The 17,156-nt window shown below is 39.3% G+C and overlaps 2 protein-coding genes across 2 annotated transcripts; one reads left to right on the top strand and one right to left on the bottom strand.

The window, feature by feature from the left end:
* The first annotated feature begins 120 nt into the window (after positions 1-120).
* On the top strand, positions 121-8,450 carry slc25a37 (solute carrier family 25 member 37). Its single transcript, XM_026321546.2, has 5 exons — positions 121-547; positions 3,382-3,610; positions 3,900-3,956; positions 5,146-5,671; positions 5,764-8,450. Exons 1-5 carry the CDS (start codon positions 353-355, stop codon positions 5,765-5,767), a joined length of 1,011 nt encoding a protein of 336 aa, XP_026177331.1. The 5' UTR covers positions 121-352; the 3' UTR covers positions 5,768-8,450.
* Positions 8,451-13,875: 5,425 nt separating this feature from the next.
* nkx3-1 (NK3 homeobox 1) lies at positions 13,876-14,783 on the bottom strand. Its single transcript, XM_026322251.1, has 2 exons — positions 14,571-14,783; positions 13,876-14,276 (listed from the first exon to the last, which is right to left on the bottom strand). Exons 1-2 carry the CDS (start codon positions 14,761-14,763, stop codon positions 13,876-13,878), a joined length of 594 nt encoding a protein of 197 aa, XP_026178036.1. The 5' UTR covers positions 14,764-14,783.
* Positions 14,784-17,156: the final 2,373 nt, after the last annotated feature.

Here is a 17,156-nt window from a genome sequence, read left to right as displayed (position 1 = left end):
AGGAGACCAAGCCTACTTATCTGTTTAGGCAGCAGTGTGCGGTTACACATTCGCCAAACTCATTCAAAAACTGAGACCATCAGAGACGGACACTGAAATAATATCAGGGCTGTGTCTGAGGCGTTAGAGGACTCTACGACTGAAACTTTTCATTGGCTACCTCAAACCAAGAGCCCGCCCTATTCTTGAGTATCCGCGATATGATTGGTCCATACGCACCGAAGGCCCTCCCACAGCTGCCGACGTCACTCAGGCGCTTCAACTCCGCTTAAGTAGTGATGATGTTGTGGTTGTCCATGCCGCCGATACCTCGGAGTGTTGTTGTGTAACATCACCGAAGGGCTCACCACGCATGGAGTTGAGCTCGAGTCGTGTGGTGGCAACGCTGGACATGTCGCAAATCAAACGCACAGACGACGAGCCTTTCAACAGTGACGGGGAATACGAGAGTTTGCCACCTCATGCCTCCACAGCCACGCACATGACAGCGGGAGCCGTGGCTGGTGTGCTGGAGCACACGGTGATGTATCCCGTGGACTCCGTCAAGGTAACGACACAGCCTGGCGGTAACGCCGCTTTTATCACTAGTTAAACTAGTTAACCAACAACTGCACGGCATTGCTAGCTGTGCTCGGTAAAGGACGCTAGCAGCAAAATGTCCATGTGCCCATCCTTAGTTAGCCTCAGTGTTAGCTAACTTAATGTAGACCCGGTCAGATACTGAAGCTGGGATGAATTAAATCAGGTTTAATAGTACGTTTTAGCTAAACCCAACGCGCACGAACAGTTTTATAATTTTTTTCGCTTCTTTCACGGTGTGACTGTAAACTTTGCTAATATTGTGACCTTACTGACGCCCAGTGTGACCTTAATTCACTAAAGACGCACATATTAGCGAGGGGAGAGAGTAAATTACCGCACATTTCCAGCTTTCTCTCCTTCACACGGACTCATTTTCCTACCCTGACCTTCCCTGTGTACGGACACAATCTAAGTAAAGGTCGTGAACCAGGCTTGGCTGTAGGCTGGTTGAGGTTAAACTGCCTCAAAACTTCAACAACATTTAGCAGTGTCCCTGTTGGGCTCCTAGCCCAGTGTCCCGGATTACAACAAGTCAGCACCTGTAATAATATTTATTCTATTTATTAGATCAGAATTAACTTTAACCTTATTGTCATTGCTCAAGGTAAGTACTAGTTAGTACATATAGTTGCTGTTCAGCAGCTAACCAGATATATGAAGATTACATACTGTACAGTGTATACATACATGTGTTAATAAATGTGGGTTGGTGATGGTAAAATGGGATATAAATGTGTTGTGTGCAAATACCAAAAATGAAAGAGATTTTAAAGACCAAACAGTGAAATACACAGCAGAGCTGAAACAATTGATTGATTTGTCTATTGAAAGAAAAATAATATATATTTTAAAAAATCATTGTAAACAAAATATGTTGGTTGGTTGTGGTCTGGTCTTTGCAATCTGTGATTCAGATGAATTTTGGCACATTAGTAGCTGCTGCCAAATTGCACAGTATAAATGAAACATTATTTTTATTTTGACTTGTTACCGAGGAGCTCATTTTCTTTTTTCAAATATATGGTTCCTAAATATTTTAGAGGTGGGAAAACAATAACAGTAATAACAGTGTTCAAAATGTGTGTAAACTGTACAGTATATGTGTAAATGAAACTCAAATTACTGAGGAGTCAAATACAGTGGTTGTCACACAGCTCTACAGATAATGATTGTAAATTTTTGTTAGATTACTCTGATAATACACATCCTAGGTGAGAGTTATTGTATGACAAACATACAAATTTCACTAATGAGCTAAATACTTTAAGTCAAAGACTGTCGTTGAAATGAAGCTTCAGTATGTGAATCAAAATTTTGGTTAGTTTTAGCTTGTTGGAAATTGCAGGTTAGTGGCTTGATTATGACCTTCACCCTCACAATCCTCTCTCTGCTGCTCAGCTATTGTTTTCTAACAATGTGGTGTTGTTTTGATAATTTAGTGTGCTTTTCCACCTTAATAATCTTGATGTGGCACAGAGAGCTTCATTAACACACTGCTTAAAACAAACATGTCACAGTCTCAACATTAACCAATGAGCCTTTATTACCCAATCCACTGTTGCTATTTCCTCTTAAAATGTTTGTGGTTCTCATAAGCACCTTCCAGCTGTAGATGTGGTGTTCCCTGAGTTTTATTGATGTGTGTTTAGAAGTGACACATTACCTGTTTTGAAATTTCAGAGTGTCTAAACTGATGAAAGACTTAATCAATCATTGTTCCTCTTTTGTCCCGTTTATGTTGACAGTTGCAATGTACAGTACAGAAAAATGTGCATCTAAGACAGACTCTATGCATTTATTTCCATCAAAAGATTCTACAGTAATGGGTTGGTGTCTCATTTAAGATCTATCTGTGATGAATTTAGCATAAAGTCTGTCTTTATTCAGACTTGCATATCTATTTTAAATGCCAGAGTTAACTCACTTTTTGTTTCAAACTCCCAGTAAGGAGCAAGATGCAGCTAAAGCTCAGGGAGTAGTCTATATTGATGTTGGAGGGGGATCTTATCAGTGTTGCCACATATGGAATCAGCCTCACGCAGTAAAGGGTGGGTGTTCGTAATTGCTTCTGTAGTGGTGATTAGTAAACGGCCATAGAAGCAGAACTGCCAAAGCTGAATTGGAAAGATAGGACACAGTGTAATATCTGGACTGTTGTGAGGCTGCTTAAATGGCTGCAAGCTTTGCTGTCTCTTTTGTTACGTAGTTTGACTGTGACATTATTAACATTTTTACGCATACAATGGTTGTGTTTGACTTAGTGCTACCACAAAGTCTCACTATATTATTGCCTTATTATTTCTGTCTTTTGGTTACTGGGGAAGTATATTTGGGATTTGCAGTGTTGTAGTGTATAATCTGTATATTCAAGTCACACAAACTTGAAATATAATCTATGGTACCAAGTTGCCAAATGTGTATCAAACGGAAATGTGACTGATATTTTGTTGTCAAGCCAAAGGAAGGAAGCACATGGGAACATGCTGAGGAAGACGGACATGGCCTGTCTCCTCAACCAGTCCCAGATTTGCTTACAGATAAAAATATGCTTTGTACTGTCCAGACAACTTGGCATGGCAGAGTAAAACAAAGCGCTGCCACCGCCTCCCACACCAGCCATGGGAAAACCGCACCAAGAGCACTTACTGTCAGAACAGAGTGACAGCATTACAGGGGACAGTACTGCAAGAAATCATGATTAGGCTTACACCAGATGCCCACTTTAAAGCCACTTACTGACATTTACGCAGAGCTCTAACTCTAATAAGCAGTCATTTAAATATATGTCTATTTTTTCAGACTCGGATGCAGAGCCTGCAGCCAGACCCAAATGCCCAGTATAGGAGTGTGTATGGTGCTCTGAAACGGATCATCCAGACTGAGGGGGTCTTCAGACCACTGAGGGGTCTCAACATCACTATGATGGGAGCAGGACCTGCCCATGCACTCTACTTCGCATGCTATGAACGAGTCAAACGCTCACTAAGTGACATTATTCAGAATGGAGGCAACAGCCATTTAGCCAATGGTATGAGTTCCCATGTCTCAACTTAAATCACTTGTCAGTGTTCCTACAGTAATTGCTTTCATATGGCCTAGTGGCATATGTCATGTTAAGGCCATGTCATGTTTACAGTGGCAAAAATCCAAGCATTTTAACTGGGATCTGTTGGTTAAAAACTTGTTTGCCCACACAAAACCACTTGGGAAAAATCTTTCATTAATACAAGGTTCATTAGAAATTAATTTGTTGTTAGATATTTGGTAAACATTGTCACTGAGTAAGACTTGATGAGGTCTTTGTGGTATTTTACCAGGTATGGCAGGGAGTGTGGCCACTGTTCTCCATGATGCAGTCATGAACCCAGCTGAAGGTAAGAAGAGTTTCTTAGAAGGTGTTTTCCCCTTTAAATGAAAAATCAAATGATGGTGATGTCACCATATCCCATGAAAAGACCAGAACCAAAATTAATTAATCCTATTGACAAGTATCAATACTTTATTCTTTGTGCCATAGCACTCCAGTGTTTTCCAAAAACATCAGTAAGTTAGTGGGCTGCACTAGGTGGCATATGCAGGGCCCCTATACTTTATTTTGAACCTGCTGCAGTAAAAGTTCACTTGCACCAAATGTGGTTGAATCTACAGGTGAATATAGTCCCCTTCTTCTTCTTCTTCTTCTTCTTTTCCTTTCGGCTGCTCCGTTCAGGGGTCGCCACAGCAAATCATCTGCCTCCATTTAACCCTATCCTCTGCATGCTCCACACCCACACCAACTATCCTCATGTCCTCCTTCACTGCATCCTATGTTTGATTTGGCTTAAATTTTATGTCGGATGCCCTTCGTGACACAACCCTCTGCATTTACCCGGACTTGGGACCGGCACATGAAGACACTGGATTGTGCCCCCCTGCGGTTGCATTAGGTGAAAACAGTCCCCTGCAAATGCAATATTTAGTGTTAGTGTTAGTTAGTGTAAAGATTACTAAAAGGTACATTGCTTCTCTGTTACAGAAGATTACCCAGCCTTTTTAATGATTTGATCATGGCAGCATGACAGTAGACTCCTAAAGGTTAAAAATTAAATTATATATTTCTGAGCTCTTTTTTTAAAGCTTTTACCTCCTTTGAAAATAAAAGCACATGGCCTGTTTACCACAAACAGGTCAGACAGGAACCAAAGCTTTGTTGTTTTTGGTCTTTTCATTGAACAACAAGACGATACAGGATCATGCCAACTCTACCCAGTACAGTTGGCCTATACTGGCTAGCATGTTATTAGTTGTTTCTTACTATAGTGTTGGTTAAACCTTTCAGGTAGATAAACCTTGGCTACATTAAAAAAAAAAAAAGTTAAGTTTTGGTCTTTCATTTCTTTTGTCATTTACTTGTCTTTTCAAGTATTTCAATGATCATAAAAGCTGTTTTTTGATCATTGTGTTTTAAAAGCTTGTTCTTTTCATGATAATTGAAATTTTTTTTGTCAAAGTGCAAGGGGAAAATTGTACTGAATGCATCTATTGAGCACTAAACACAATTCTTTGTTTCCCTCCATGTCTCAGTGGTAAAGCAGAGGATGCAAATGTACAACTCTCCATATCGAGGACTTTGGGACTGTGTTCGAACAGTGACCCGAACTGAAGGCATTGCAGCCTTCTACCGCAGCTACAGCACACAGCTGACCATGAACATTCCCTTCCAGGCCGTTCACTTTATCATCTACGAGCTGATGCAGGAACAGCTGAACCCTCACAGACATTACCACCCCGGCAGCCACATAGTGTCAGGGGCAGCAGCGGGAGCCATTTCTGCAGCGGTAACCACGCCACTTGACGTTTGTAAAACGCTGCTCAACACACAAGAGAATGTAGCGCTCAGCTCCATGAACATCAGTGGTCACTTAACAGGAATGGCTAATGCCTTCAGGACAGTATACCGGCTTGGCGGTCTGACAGCCTTCTTCAAAGGGGTCCAAGCAAGGGTTATATACCAGATGCCCTCCACCGCCATTGCCTGGTCAGTGTACGAGTTCTTCAAGTACTTCCTGACTAAGCAGCAGCTGGAGCAAGTGTCACGACCTGGCCCGCTGTGAGTGTGAATGTTGTTGGAGCACCTAGACTGATGAAAAATAGCTCTTTACTGAATGTGTGTTAACATGTTTTTCCACTGTTGAAAAACAGGTGATGGAGGTGTGGCAGAAAATGACACTCCTTATTATTCACTTGGCACAGTCTGCATGTCTTTTTGAATTAGGATGCCTGCACAACTGGGTTATGCAACAGAGATGATGATTCTTTAAAGGAGCGCAAAGAAGTGTCATCATCTTCCTCCGCTCAACAAACCACGCTAACCACATTTCTCCAGACTACATGTGGTGACCATATAATTAAGTTTTCTAAAATGATGTTTATAGTTCTTCATATTGGAACTTTTTATTTATTTTGTTAGCTTTCTGAGGCTTGTATTTAGGGATGTGAAAGAAACACAATGTTTTTGTGTTTGTTTTATTTTATGGTGTATTTATGAAAAACCATTGCAACATATCCCCTTTTTCCACTCCACGGCAGATGGGACCATTGCACTTTCCAAGTGCCTCAAAAATATGAAATGCTGCTTCACCTTTTTTTTTTTTTCTCCTTTGCTATCCTATTTGTATCAGAGGGAATTGTCCCATTTTACACTTTTGTCCTTTTGTCTGTTCCAAAATGCATACAGTTCTAAGATAACATCTTGTAGTGGGTTTTTTATGGCATAATTGGTCACATTTGTCAAATCTGAACATAATAAACTATATAGTGTTTTTTTTTTTTTTCTTCATTATTTTAATTATCTGCTACAATGGTCAGATGCCAAACTGCATCATTTCTTTTAAGTGCAAAATGCCAGATTTTCTTTTTGAAAGAGCCACTGTCATAAATCATCAAGGTATGTAGGCCGTAACGGCCTAGTCATATGGCTTTTTAAAGTCCTAAACTTCTCCCCAATCATGCACAATGATTTAAAGATTCTCACTTGTTCTGAAAAAATGGCAGCTTGTTTATATATAAACATGAATGTATATTTTTAAGCAACTGTTGGATGACAAATTTAATTGTGCAGGTCCTAAGATGGATAACATAAGGATGTTTCTTTGGATGGTGGCCGTGTCTCAACCTTCATGTAAATTATACCAGTTTGATGTTTTAACTTTAGTTTCACACAAGACGCACAGAAAAGTATATGTGCGTCACCTTGAATCTACAGGTTGTACAGTGGCAGCAAGTATGTGAGCTCTGGTTTACTGCATTAATCGGTCATAAATATGAAATGATCGTCATCCAAGACACAACTACTGCACAACTATGGGTAACTCCTGACTACAGTTAGCTTTTGTTGATATCATTAGCCTAGGGAGTTCACATATGTTTTCCATTGTACACTGTGAGTCTTTGAATCATCTATTCAATATGGATGAGAACAATGCAATTATTTTTTGTTGTTAGTTCAGATGCATAAATCATTTTTGTAAAATCACCATCTTTTAGGAATTTATACGCACAGGTATTGCCAAAGGGTTCACCTACTTTTTTCCTAGAAGTTTGGCCGAAACAATAAATGCAGATTTTCTGTGATCCAATAGGTTACATCATAACTTTATTTAAACTGACCAGTGATGTTGGGCACTGTGTGTTCCCATGAGAAAAGCCTCTTCAGATCAGCTGGCAAGCAATTTCTTTCATTTTTACTCTTCCTGTTGTAGTTACGCATTTCCTGTGTGCTCATTCCTCTCTTCACCCTATTGTCTATTTTTGATTGAGTAGTCAAAGACATTTCTCCTGATATTGTTATCCAATAAGCAGTTAGAGTTATATGTTTTAATCACAGAGGGTTTTCGTCAAATTCCAGTGGTTTCAAAAACCTTTTCACAGAGTTTGCATACGTGTACATTAAGGTGATTAGTAATATACCAAAGGCATGCTTTGTTTCCTATGCATCTTACTTTTACTTTGGTATCATGAAGCTGTGTGTGTGTGTGTGCGCCTGCCTACTGTTTATTGTTATTCAACCTCTTCCCACATAGGTCTGTTAAACAGCTTGAATTCATCAGTATCTTATCCTTTGGTCTGGAGGCTTATTTTGTGGCAGAAAATATTTTCTGTCCTAGTATTTTAATTTGTTCCTCCAAGTTTCATTGGCTACTAAATTATGAGAAGAAGCAATTCAATTGGAAATAGCATGTTATGAATACTTTGGAAAGTATCCAGTATGTTTGCAAAATTGTATTGTGATTGACTGCACATACTACTTAAACTGAATGTATGTGCAATATGGATTTCACAAGAATGGATAAGGTGTTTTGTAAGTTTGAGCATTAAAGTGGCTTAACTAGCGTAGATTGCATCTTGCAGCTGGTTTGTTCTAATATAAGTCTCGTCACAGGTTAGCTTAGTTTCTGATTTTAAATTTTTCATGTGATGAACAAAAGCAACATCAGAATAGTCTCTGATTTATAAATTAGAAATGCACTGAAGACTTTCTCACCCTACCATTGACTTTGTGTTGATTCGTAATAGTGACTCATGATACCCAAGCTATGTTTCAACCTCTGTTTCCTAAGTACTCTTAATAAGTCAAGGTAGTGTTTCTAATATATGCTTACCTTTTAACAGAGACAGGAGAGCTGATATTTTATGTGGGGATTTTCCTAATGTAAATATTTTTATAATATGTACGCACAAATGATTGAAATAGGAGATTTTTGCTTAGTGCCATCCTGCAGAAAAGGAATGCTTCGACGTTTGACCATGCAAATATGAACTGATTGTGATAATGCTGCTATGGTATGTAACACTGGGGCTACAATAAACCTGCAACTGAGGAATGCTGAGTTTTTTGTTGTCTGTTGCTTTTGATCCGAATCAGTAAACTCACCTTTTAAGGTAAAATAATGCCAAGTATTTGACTCATCTGAGCTTTTGTTCCAACGGTGAAAATCTATCGTGGGAGGAACCACAAAAGCACCACAGACTCAGACTGTGATTGTGGTTAAAAAAGAAATGAAGATGCACTTGGTGAACAACCTTGGGGCAAAATTCTCCTACTAGGTATTTGTACTTTTATTCTCCATGTAAATATAGTGAAAAGTGCTAGTCTGGTCCTGCTCGATGTGGGTGTGGATAATTCTCATGTGCATGTGCCAAAAATGCACACAGCAATTCAAAACAAAACATATAGGTGATGAGATCATTGGAAAATCACTCTCCCTGCTACTGCACAGAACATACAATTAATGTTATTATAAGTGGCTTTTTCTTTTGTAGAAAAATTGGTGTATATTTCTGTTTAGGTATAGGCACCATAACACCATAACAGCACCACAAACCAAGATCCATTCACCTCATTTATACTAGCCCAGACATCACAGAGATCAGCGTCTGTAAACCAAAACTACTGTATCTCCACAACTGTCTGTGAAATGTCTGAGCCACTCCTTACCCTGCAGTACTTACACAGTTCCAACAGAGGGCAGTACAGTATCATTTACAAGTTGCTATTACACTTGGTGAGAAAGCCCCACAGGCAAAGGTGTTGACATGTCGTGTTTCTGTGTTTGGATCCTCCAATCGATACTCAGATGATGTTATGATCAGTCCAGCTCTGCTGAGTTTGATTTAGTCTCATAGATCAAGACACAGTTTGGATTGAAAATGATTTTGGTAATAACTTTGCCAACAGAGAAAAAAACTGACGTTTTTAATGCAGCTGGAGAAAGAGCATCTGCAAGCTGCACATTTAATAATAATAATAATTATTAATATTATTATAAAAATAATATTCAATATGCCGTACATCACAGTGGATTGGTGGTTAGCACTGTTGCCTCATATCAAGAAGGTTCCTGGTTTGAAACCCATCAGGGGCCTTTCTGTGTGGAGTTTGCATGTTCTCCCTGTGCTTGTGTGGGTTTTCTCCAGGTACTCTGGTTTCCTCCCACAGTCCAAAAACATGTATGTCAGGTTGATTGGTGACTCTAAATTGCCCATAGGAGTGAGTGTGAGTGTGTGAGGTTGTTTGTCTCTATGTGGCCCTGTGATGGACTGGGGACCTGTCCAGGGTGGACCCCTGCCTTTCACCCAAAGAGAGCTGGGATAGGCTCCAGCAGATCCCTGTGACCCTATATAGGAATAAGCAGGTGTAGATAATGGATGGATGGATGATGTACATGGGATAAAAATTGCTTGGCCGTTTAATTATTAATGTCTCCCACAGTACCCACATCCACATTGCATTAAAATAGAATTAGATGTCATGACATTTTTGCATGTCCTTAATCACTGCAAAAGAGATATCCAAATATTGCGAGTTTTAAAGTTTTGTCTTACGTACAGTATAATTCTGCTATTCTAAAGGTCATATTTCAAATGTGTACCCGGCACATAATGCAGCACATAACGACTTGTAAACAGAACTGATTATTTTTTTATTGTGATGCAGACAGTGCTGAGCTGTATTCCAAACCAACATGCCGTAGGACACGTACACTTGTGCTCTAGCGTTGTTGTCCCTGATGTGTTTAGTTTTCGCCCTTGTCCATGAGCAGGTTGTTTATCTGAAGTGCACAATGAGCAACCCCCTCAGCCCATGTCCTCTGTCCTTGTCATACTTTTCTTTAATCACTTTAATCTGCTGTAAACTGTCCCACTACTTTAAGTCTTCTTCCCAAAGATACAACAGGATACAGGAAAATGATTCTGCCTCTTTCTTTTTCTCAATCTCTCTCTCTCGCTCTCACACACACACACACACACACACATGGTACAGTCAATGTTAACCATCTGATAAAGTGGCTGCAGCACTGTATCTGTGGATGGGAGAAGAAAGGCAGTTGCTCTACTGGTACCGTAACATGTGGGATCCAGTTACACTATCCGAGGAAGTTTATGAGTGTTCCCATGTGAAAAAAGATCAGGGCTGTTTAAAACCTCCTTATCAACTCCAACAAATTTGTTAGACAGTCACGGCATATTGGAATACTGACAAAGGCTGTCTTTGTGGTTGGGCTTTGGTTTACTCCTCATCTTTTATGTAGATCTGCTTGTTTTTCAAAGCATCATTGGCCACCTTGAAGAGCACGACGATGGTTCCACGACCACACTGTTTACTGCATCTCCCACTCTGATCCCTAAATATATAGACAAAGAAAATAAACTCTTGAGAAGAGAGACTTAAGGTAGTATTTCTTGGCATTCACACCAGCTTTATTTCCATATCCCAGAAAATCCTCATGTAGCTCTGTACTGGAAAAATCTGTGATCCAACTACATAAGAGAAGATAGAGCAGTTATGCTATAAAATCCAGCTCACTGCTTTTCATCATTTACTTGCAAAATCCAGTTAATGCAAGTGGTGCAGAGACACATGTAGAGACACTCCCTGAGCCCAGTGAATGAAAGAGAAGATAAACGAGAGGATGTTGTTTTTGAGTCTTCTGCATTTGTGTATACTGTCTCTTTAAGCCTGCGGAAGTACAGGTATTATAGTTGCATATACAATAATAATAGTTCTCTAACCTTCAGCTTCACCCTTCAACAAGCTCCTTTATCTGATGAGCGTGCTCATACCACCTGAGAGACACCGAGCGATACTGTCAGATTTTCAGTGTCGTCAAAACAGATGTTATCTGCCCTCTTCATGTCTAATTACCTGTTTACTCCAAGGGCCTAGAGTGAATAGTGCAGACACTGGCACTATTGATAAGAAGTCACTGCAGTTTAAGGAAATCATTAAAAGTCGAGATTGATGTTTGATTTAATTTCTTTGTTCACTTCCTGTGTGTTTTAGCAGATGAAATTACAAAACATTGCAACTAGCTTTAAATAGATGTACGTCTGAATGGGTTGGTGTGATTTAGGCTCAAGCACCATAAGATGACTGCATTTATGAAAACGCTTCACAGAACTATTATAAGAGTCAAAGGAATAATATTTAGAGATCTGACCTACGGGAGCAGCTGCTTTGCAAAGTCAAACAGGTTACTGACATGAGAGCTCTCAAGACTGTATCACTTCCATCAGTCAGACTTCTGCTAACACTTTGCTTGTGTTACTACAAACCTGTCCTTCTTAAATATGTAATCCTACATGCCATCTTATCTGCACTGTTATCCTGTACTGTACTGACTCAGCCAGCATGCCAACCTATAGAAGGAGGTTATATAGGCCCGCTCACTTTTAGGCCTTACTGTTGGTATGCAGGTTTTATATAAATAGTTCCAAAAGCTACTCTAAGCAAATAACTGGAGATTCTCTTAACATATACTGCAGCTCATGTGAAGGAAGGAAATGTCTAGTTAGAAATTACCTACATTCTTCAATGTTCCAAATGTAAAATACTCTGTATGTTTTTATTTTTTCTATTTGACTTTATATAGGGTCAGACTAAATGCTGAAACATGTGATTCCATGAAGTGAGTCTTAGTTTTGTTCCACAAATTTGGCTGTTTGCAATGATGTAAATATATTTTACTGCGACAAGTGTAAATGAAGCTGGGATATGTCACTGTTTGAGCCAGACACTGAAATGCTGATGCAGGGGTTTCACACCAAAGACTGCCCCAGGTGTAGACAGCTACTTACCACTACCATCAGCTGACCCATCACAGAGACATGCGTGACTTACTGTGGAGTATCCTGCTCCTGCATGATCCCTTTCATAATTTCACTCTTTCTGTTTACAAGGCATGTTTTATTCAACCTCAAAAAACACACATGGTAACTAATAATAGGGTTGGATTCTAATATTGTTATTATTTATGAAAAAAAACCCATACACTATCAAACCCCACTGAATTTCAGGGTTCATCCATAACCTTACCTGCTGAAGGACATACAGCACAGGAGGCCGTCTGACAACAACATCAGATACTGTTCTATATTCACAGCATGGATAATATCAATTCTGTAAAGGATAGCAAAATGCTTTCCATATCTGTTACCTGTATCAGAACAGCAGAGAACATACCCTGTCTCATACTGGCACACAGATGCAGCTGGTTGATAGACGTCCTTTAGCCTAAAGGCTCAATGTAACTGTCATGCAACCAGACAACACCCATGTTCCATAGGCATGAGCAGAGAGCACATTGTGCAGCAAAACCCAGGGCTACTTTTGTCGTAGGAAGTTTGTAGTAAACGCTGTGTCAAGAAAATGGTGTAAGTCGTGTATTACAAATCAAAATATCTTCACGCCTTGGTTGCACTGGAAAGTTGCATTGCATTTGAAAATGTGCACAAGAGCTTTATTTATTGCAGTAACTCTGGCAACATGAAGTTGGGAACTTTTTTTTATTTGTCAATCAACAAATTAATTTTACTGTGAAAGTCTTCAGTCATCTGGAAGTTGCTGACGTTTCATGTCTTCCTACAGGATAGTAGTATTTACTTACTGTTGGACACTTTTTTCATTGTTGTAGCTCTTTTCTTTTCACTGCTTTAGTCTTTCAGTTTCCCGTTTTGGATCAAATATTATCTTTTCTTTTCTGTTCAGAATGTTCTTTTACTTAAATGGCATTACCTGTAATTTTTCTATAGACCAATGTGTTTTAGTCTGTGTTTGATTGTCACAATTTCTCAAACTGTCTCAACTAACTTACTTTTATTCAGTAGTTTTTCTCATGATGTCACCTCAGGAAACACAAAGAGCAGTTTATCTCCATGTAATCAGGTCAGGTGCTCTTTAAAGGAATCATGTCTTATTCTTTAGCCCTTATATCCAATATATCACTGTCATCTCAGTCTTATCTTATCTTCTTCTGGAGTTTTACTGTAGCATCAGTATTTAACTCTACACAGATAGTTTAAATGTCTCCACTACACTCACACGTATCATATAGTTTACGTCCGGTTAGCTGCTTCACAGTGACTACAAGTCATTTGATATATTAAATAATTATTTGCCAGTGTTATAACTGACACTTTTAAGGGTTTTCCTATGTTCTTTGTATTTTGCTGTAATGTAATTTCCACAAAATAATGGAGGTACAAGTCAGAATTGGTACGTTTTGTACGTTTTGTTGAAAAGTGACTAGATAAAAGTAAACTTCACACAGGTAATGTGATTTCCATTCCACACAGAGAAAAGAAACATGTATTAACATTAATTTAATAATGAATGAATCAACAATGCCACAACTTGATGTCTTCATGAGCACAGTCACTTGGGTGGCCTAGTAAAAGTAACATAGAACCTAAATATCAGAAATACTAAACATACGTTTTTGATTGTAGATAATAGCTTTATGCATAAGTTCAGTTTCACCATAATGTTGGCCCCCAGGGGCCACTGTAGTCCCACAGGTATGGTCTGTATTGGTAAGCTTTGCAGAAGGAGGTGATTAGTGATGCTCGGAACAAATCGTCTCTCAGGCTGAGTCCCTCTGCTTTGTACATGTCCTTACAGAACTCTGATGTTTGCTGCTTTCGTTTCGTTTTGTACCTCCGGTTTTGAAACCAGATTTTCACTTGGGTCTCAGTTAGTCTTAAGGTGCTGGCCAGGTGAGCCCTCTCTGGTGCAGACAGATATTTCTGGTGGTTAAATTTCTTCTCCAGTTCAAGTACTTGGAGATGTGTAAACGCAGCTCTGGAGCGTTTCTGTTTCCCCGTTGAGGAAAAACTGATAGACTCTGAGGTGCTAGGACAGGATGTGTCCACGGACTCTGTGAAGTACAGATGTAATTGGGTCACTAAAGCAGGTAAAAAGGTTCAGTCTTTAAGCTGGTAATTCAAAATGAAGCTCATGAACATCAGAATGAAAAAAACTGAATAAAAATGACTCTCTTTAGAACTATATTTTTATATTGCATGTCTTTAACTTCTCATCATACAGATCTATAATGTATCTCACACAGATTATTCCGTCTTCTAAAACATTATTCTGTAATGTCAAATACACAGACTATTGGGTTATGAATTCAACACACCGCTGCCGTTACAGGCCTGCAGAAGCTCACCTATCTGCAGTCCGAATGTTGTTTCCTCGGGGCATAATTGGTTTGACAGCTTTTCAGATTCTCCTTTCCACTGTGAGCATCTGTCCATCTCCTGTGAGCAAGATTTGTCATTAAATCTTGTGTTGTTCTTGATGCAGAGAATGTCCTCTATGAGGAAGGAGGTTCGAGGTTTAGCTGCGTCAGACATTTCCATCCAGTAATCCACAAATCAGGGGCCTCTAGGTGCCACGGGACTGTGGTGGGTGACGTGGTTGAAGCAGCGTGTCTCCTCACACAGTCTGACAGTCTGACTTTATACAAGAGCAGAGGCGGGTTCATCCAGACTGCACTGTGAAGTGAAGGAGGCGGGACAAGTGTCTTAAGTAACTATAATGATTTCCCTTTCAATTTCTGTTTCATCAGGGTTTATGTAATCAAATGATAACGTCTTCAAAAAGTATTATTTTTCTATAAAGATAATTTAAGTAGAATACATTTGTGTTTTATCTTGTGACATGCACAGTTTATATACTTTCACAGTTTATATACTTTCAGATGTATGAAACCATAGAGTTTTTGTGGATTTTGTCTCATATAATTTTGGGTCATTTTATACAAATTGTCTACTATATAATATTAGCACATTATGTTTTGTTTATTGCAGCTGTGTTTATTGCAAACTGTGTTTTTCATATATTTGTACTAATGTACTTCACATATACAGCACTTAGAGGGAAGGTAAATAAATGTGTTTAAGTATAAAATAGGAAATCTAAAAACTATTTTAATTAGGCACTGATAACCATCCAAGAGTTTTATATCCAGCAAAACATGAAACATGAAAACTATAAAAGCCCTAAAATCTTCCAACAAATCATCATAAATTCAAATTTATTATGTAATATTAGAGACTATTAGAAATCTGGTGGCTTTCTATCACAGTAGTGAAATGGAGTTACAGTTTAGTGCCTCCGTCACCTCAGGGCAGACCCCTGGTTGTCTGTGGCTACAGGCACACACTTCTGTCTGTAGAAGTGTGTGGTTGTGTGTGTGTGTGTTCGGGGGGGGGGGTGTTAGAGTGGGTGGTCATACCCAGTGAAACACTAATGAGTTTGACACATTTAGGCCGGCTCCTCAACGGACACAGTCATTGTTCGCTGGTTGTTTATTTGTTGTTCTCTGTGGTTCAGCCTGACCTTTCTCTACACATTGAGACATTTTCTGGCAGTGTCTGTGCTCCTCTGGGACTTCATGCTTCATTTGGAAATGCATGGACGTAGGTATGATAAACATGACCCGCTAAATACCCCGTGGCCCCTCTGGCTCCTCCAGCTTTCCTGCACCAACCACATACCGAGCAGTCACCAACAGCACAATGTCACTTTGATAAGTGCTTGTGTTATCACTACTTTCATTTGAGGAAAGTGCAGCAGTTTCTCTTCTGCTGGTCTTATTGTCATGAAAGTTGGCTGCTGTGTATTTAATGTGTGAAGTTTCTGTGCAATATAAATTGATATAGGTAGCCACAGATTTAAAGTCATCTGTTTAACTCTACAGAGATTTCTCTTAAGCGGTTGCTGTTCTCTTGTCAACACAGTATTAAGATCATCAGTGTGATATGCTTCACCTTGAATTCTTTCTCTGCAACCGTCTGCAAAAGTATGTTGAACTGTAAGCACAGTTCAACATACAGCACTTTTATCCCTCTGTCTAGACGCTTGTTTTTCTTTCTCTTATTAAAGTCCTTGTGTGTATTTTTGGATCATGCAGTATGATCATGCCATATGCAGTAAAATATTAAAAGAGGCCATTCCAGTGAGACAAAAAAGAAATTTTAGCAAATTTCTGATTCAGCTGAAAATTCAGAAGTTTATTTTAAATCCAGGTAAACCATAAACCACTTTAACATCACCTGAAAACTATGTCTCACGCTCATGTTTGGATGTCAAATGTCAGATTCTGCATCAAGAACGTGTTAAAAGAAAACATGCACTCGCTCAGTTTAGTGACAACAGCACAAAGACAGCAGTGAGAGTTGGTGTCTGGTGCTGGGTGGAGCTATCGTCCACTTCAGATGACTCTTTTGAGACTCCACCACTGCTGCTGTCATCCTCCACCCTTGTTCTGAGACAATCTACATGATTGCTCGCAGTTCTGCTCATTGTATTGCAGGCATTCATTGCACAGATACTCAGCTGCACAGTTAAACATCAGACATGACATAGTAGAACCTCTGACCTTTGAGCCTGGAAGCTCATTTGTCTTCCGCAGCAGGTAATACACGGTGACAGTGTTTTCTCTGAGTCACAGTGAGATGTTGCGCCATCAGTCTTCTCTGGTTTTCCTGCCATGTCTTTGTCTAAGAGTTAATGGTTCTTTGTGACTTAGAGCTTAGATCATATTTACTTTTTCTTTTTTTTTCTTTTTTTGGTGTGTGATACAACATGAAAATATTATTTTAAGAGACTATGATGCAATAAGAGTTTTTCATCATGGTGAAGTGTCTTCCTCTAGAGGGAGCTTTTGAGCCACAAAGAACAAACTAGCTGCCAAACTCCTGTAACAGCCACACAATGAGCTTATTTAAGATTTAGTCTGAAGACAGAA

Source organism: Mastacembelus armatus, chromosome 9 (genome assembly GCF_900324485.2).
Source record: "Mastacembelus armatus chromosome 9, fMasArm1.2, whole genome shotgun sequence".
Classification (NCBI taxonomy): Eukaryota; Metazoa; Chordata; class Actinopteri; order Synbranchiformes; family Mastacembelidae; genus Mastacembelus; species Mastacembelus armatus.
Note: the sequence above shows the minus strand (reverse complement) of the source record. Positions and strands in the feature narration are given on the sequence as shown.

Bases quoted from the DNA above. Each gene is read 5' to 3' on its own strand.
- slc25a37 (XM_026321546.2), top strand. From the start codon at position 353: ATGGAGTTGAGCTCGAGTCGTGTGGTGGCAACGCTGGACATGTCGCAA. The intron at 548-3,381 runs GTAACGACACAG...CTATTTTTTCAG, and splicing joins ATCCCGTGGACTCCGTCAAG to ACTCGGATGCAGAGCCTGCA. The intron at 3,611-3,899 runs GTATGAGTTCCC...GTATTTTACCAG, and splicing joins CAACAGCCATTTAGCCAATG to GTATGGCAGGGAGTGTGGCC.
- nkx3-1 (XM_026322251.1), bottom strand. From the start codon at position 14,763: ATGGAAATGTCTGACGCAGCTAAACCTCGAACCTCCTTCCTCATAGAG. The intron at 14,277-14,570 runs GTGAGCTTCTGC...TGTACTTCACAG, and splicing joins AACATTCGGACTGCAGATAG to AGTCCGTGGACACATCCTGT.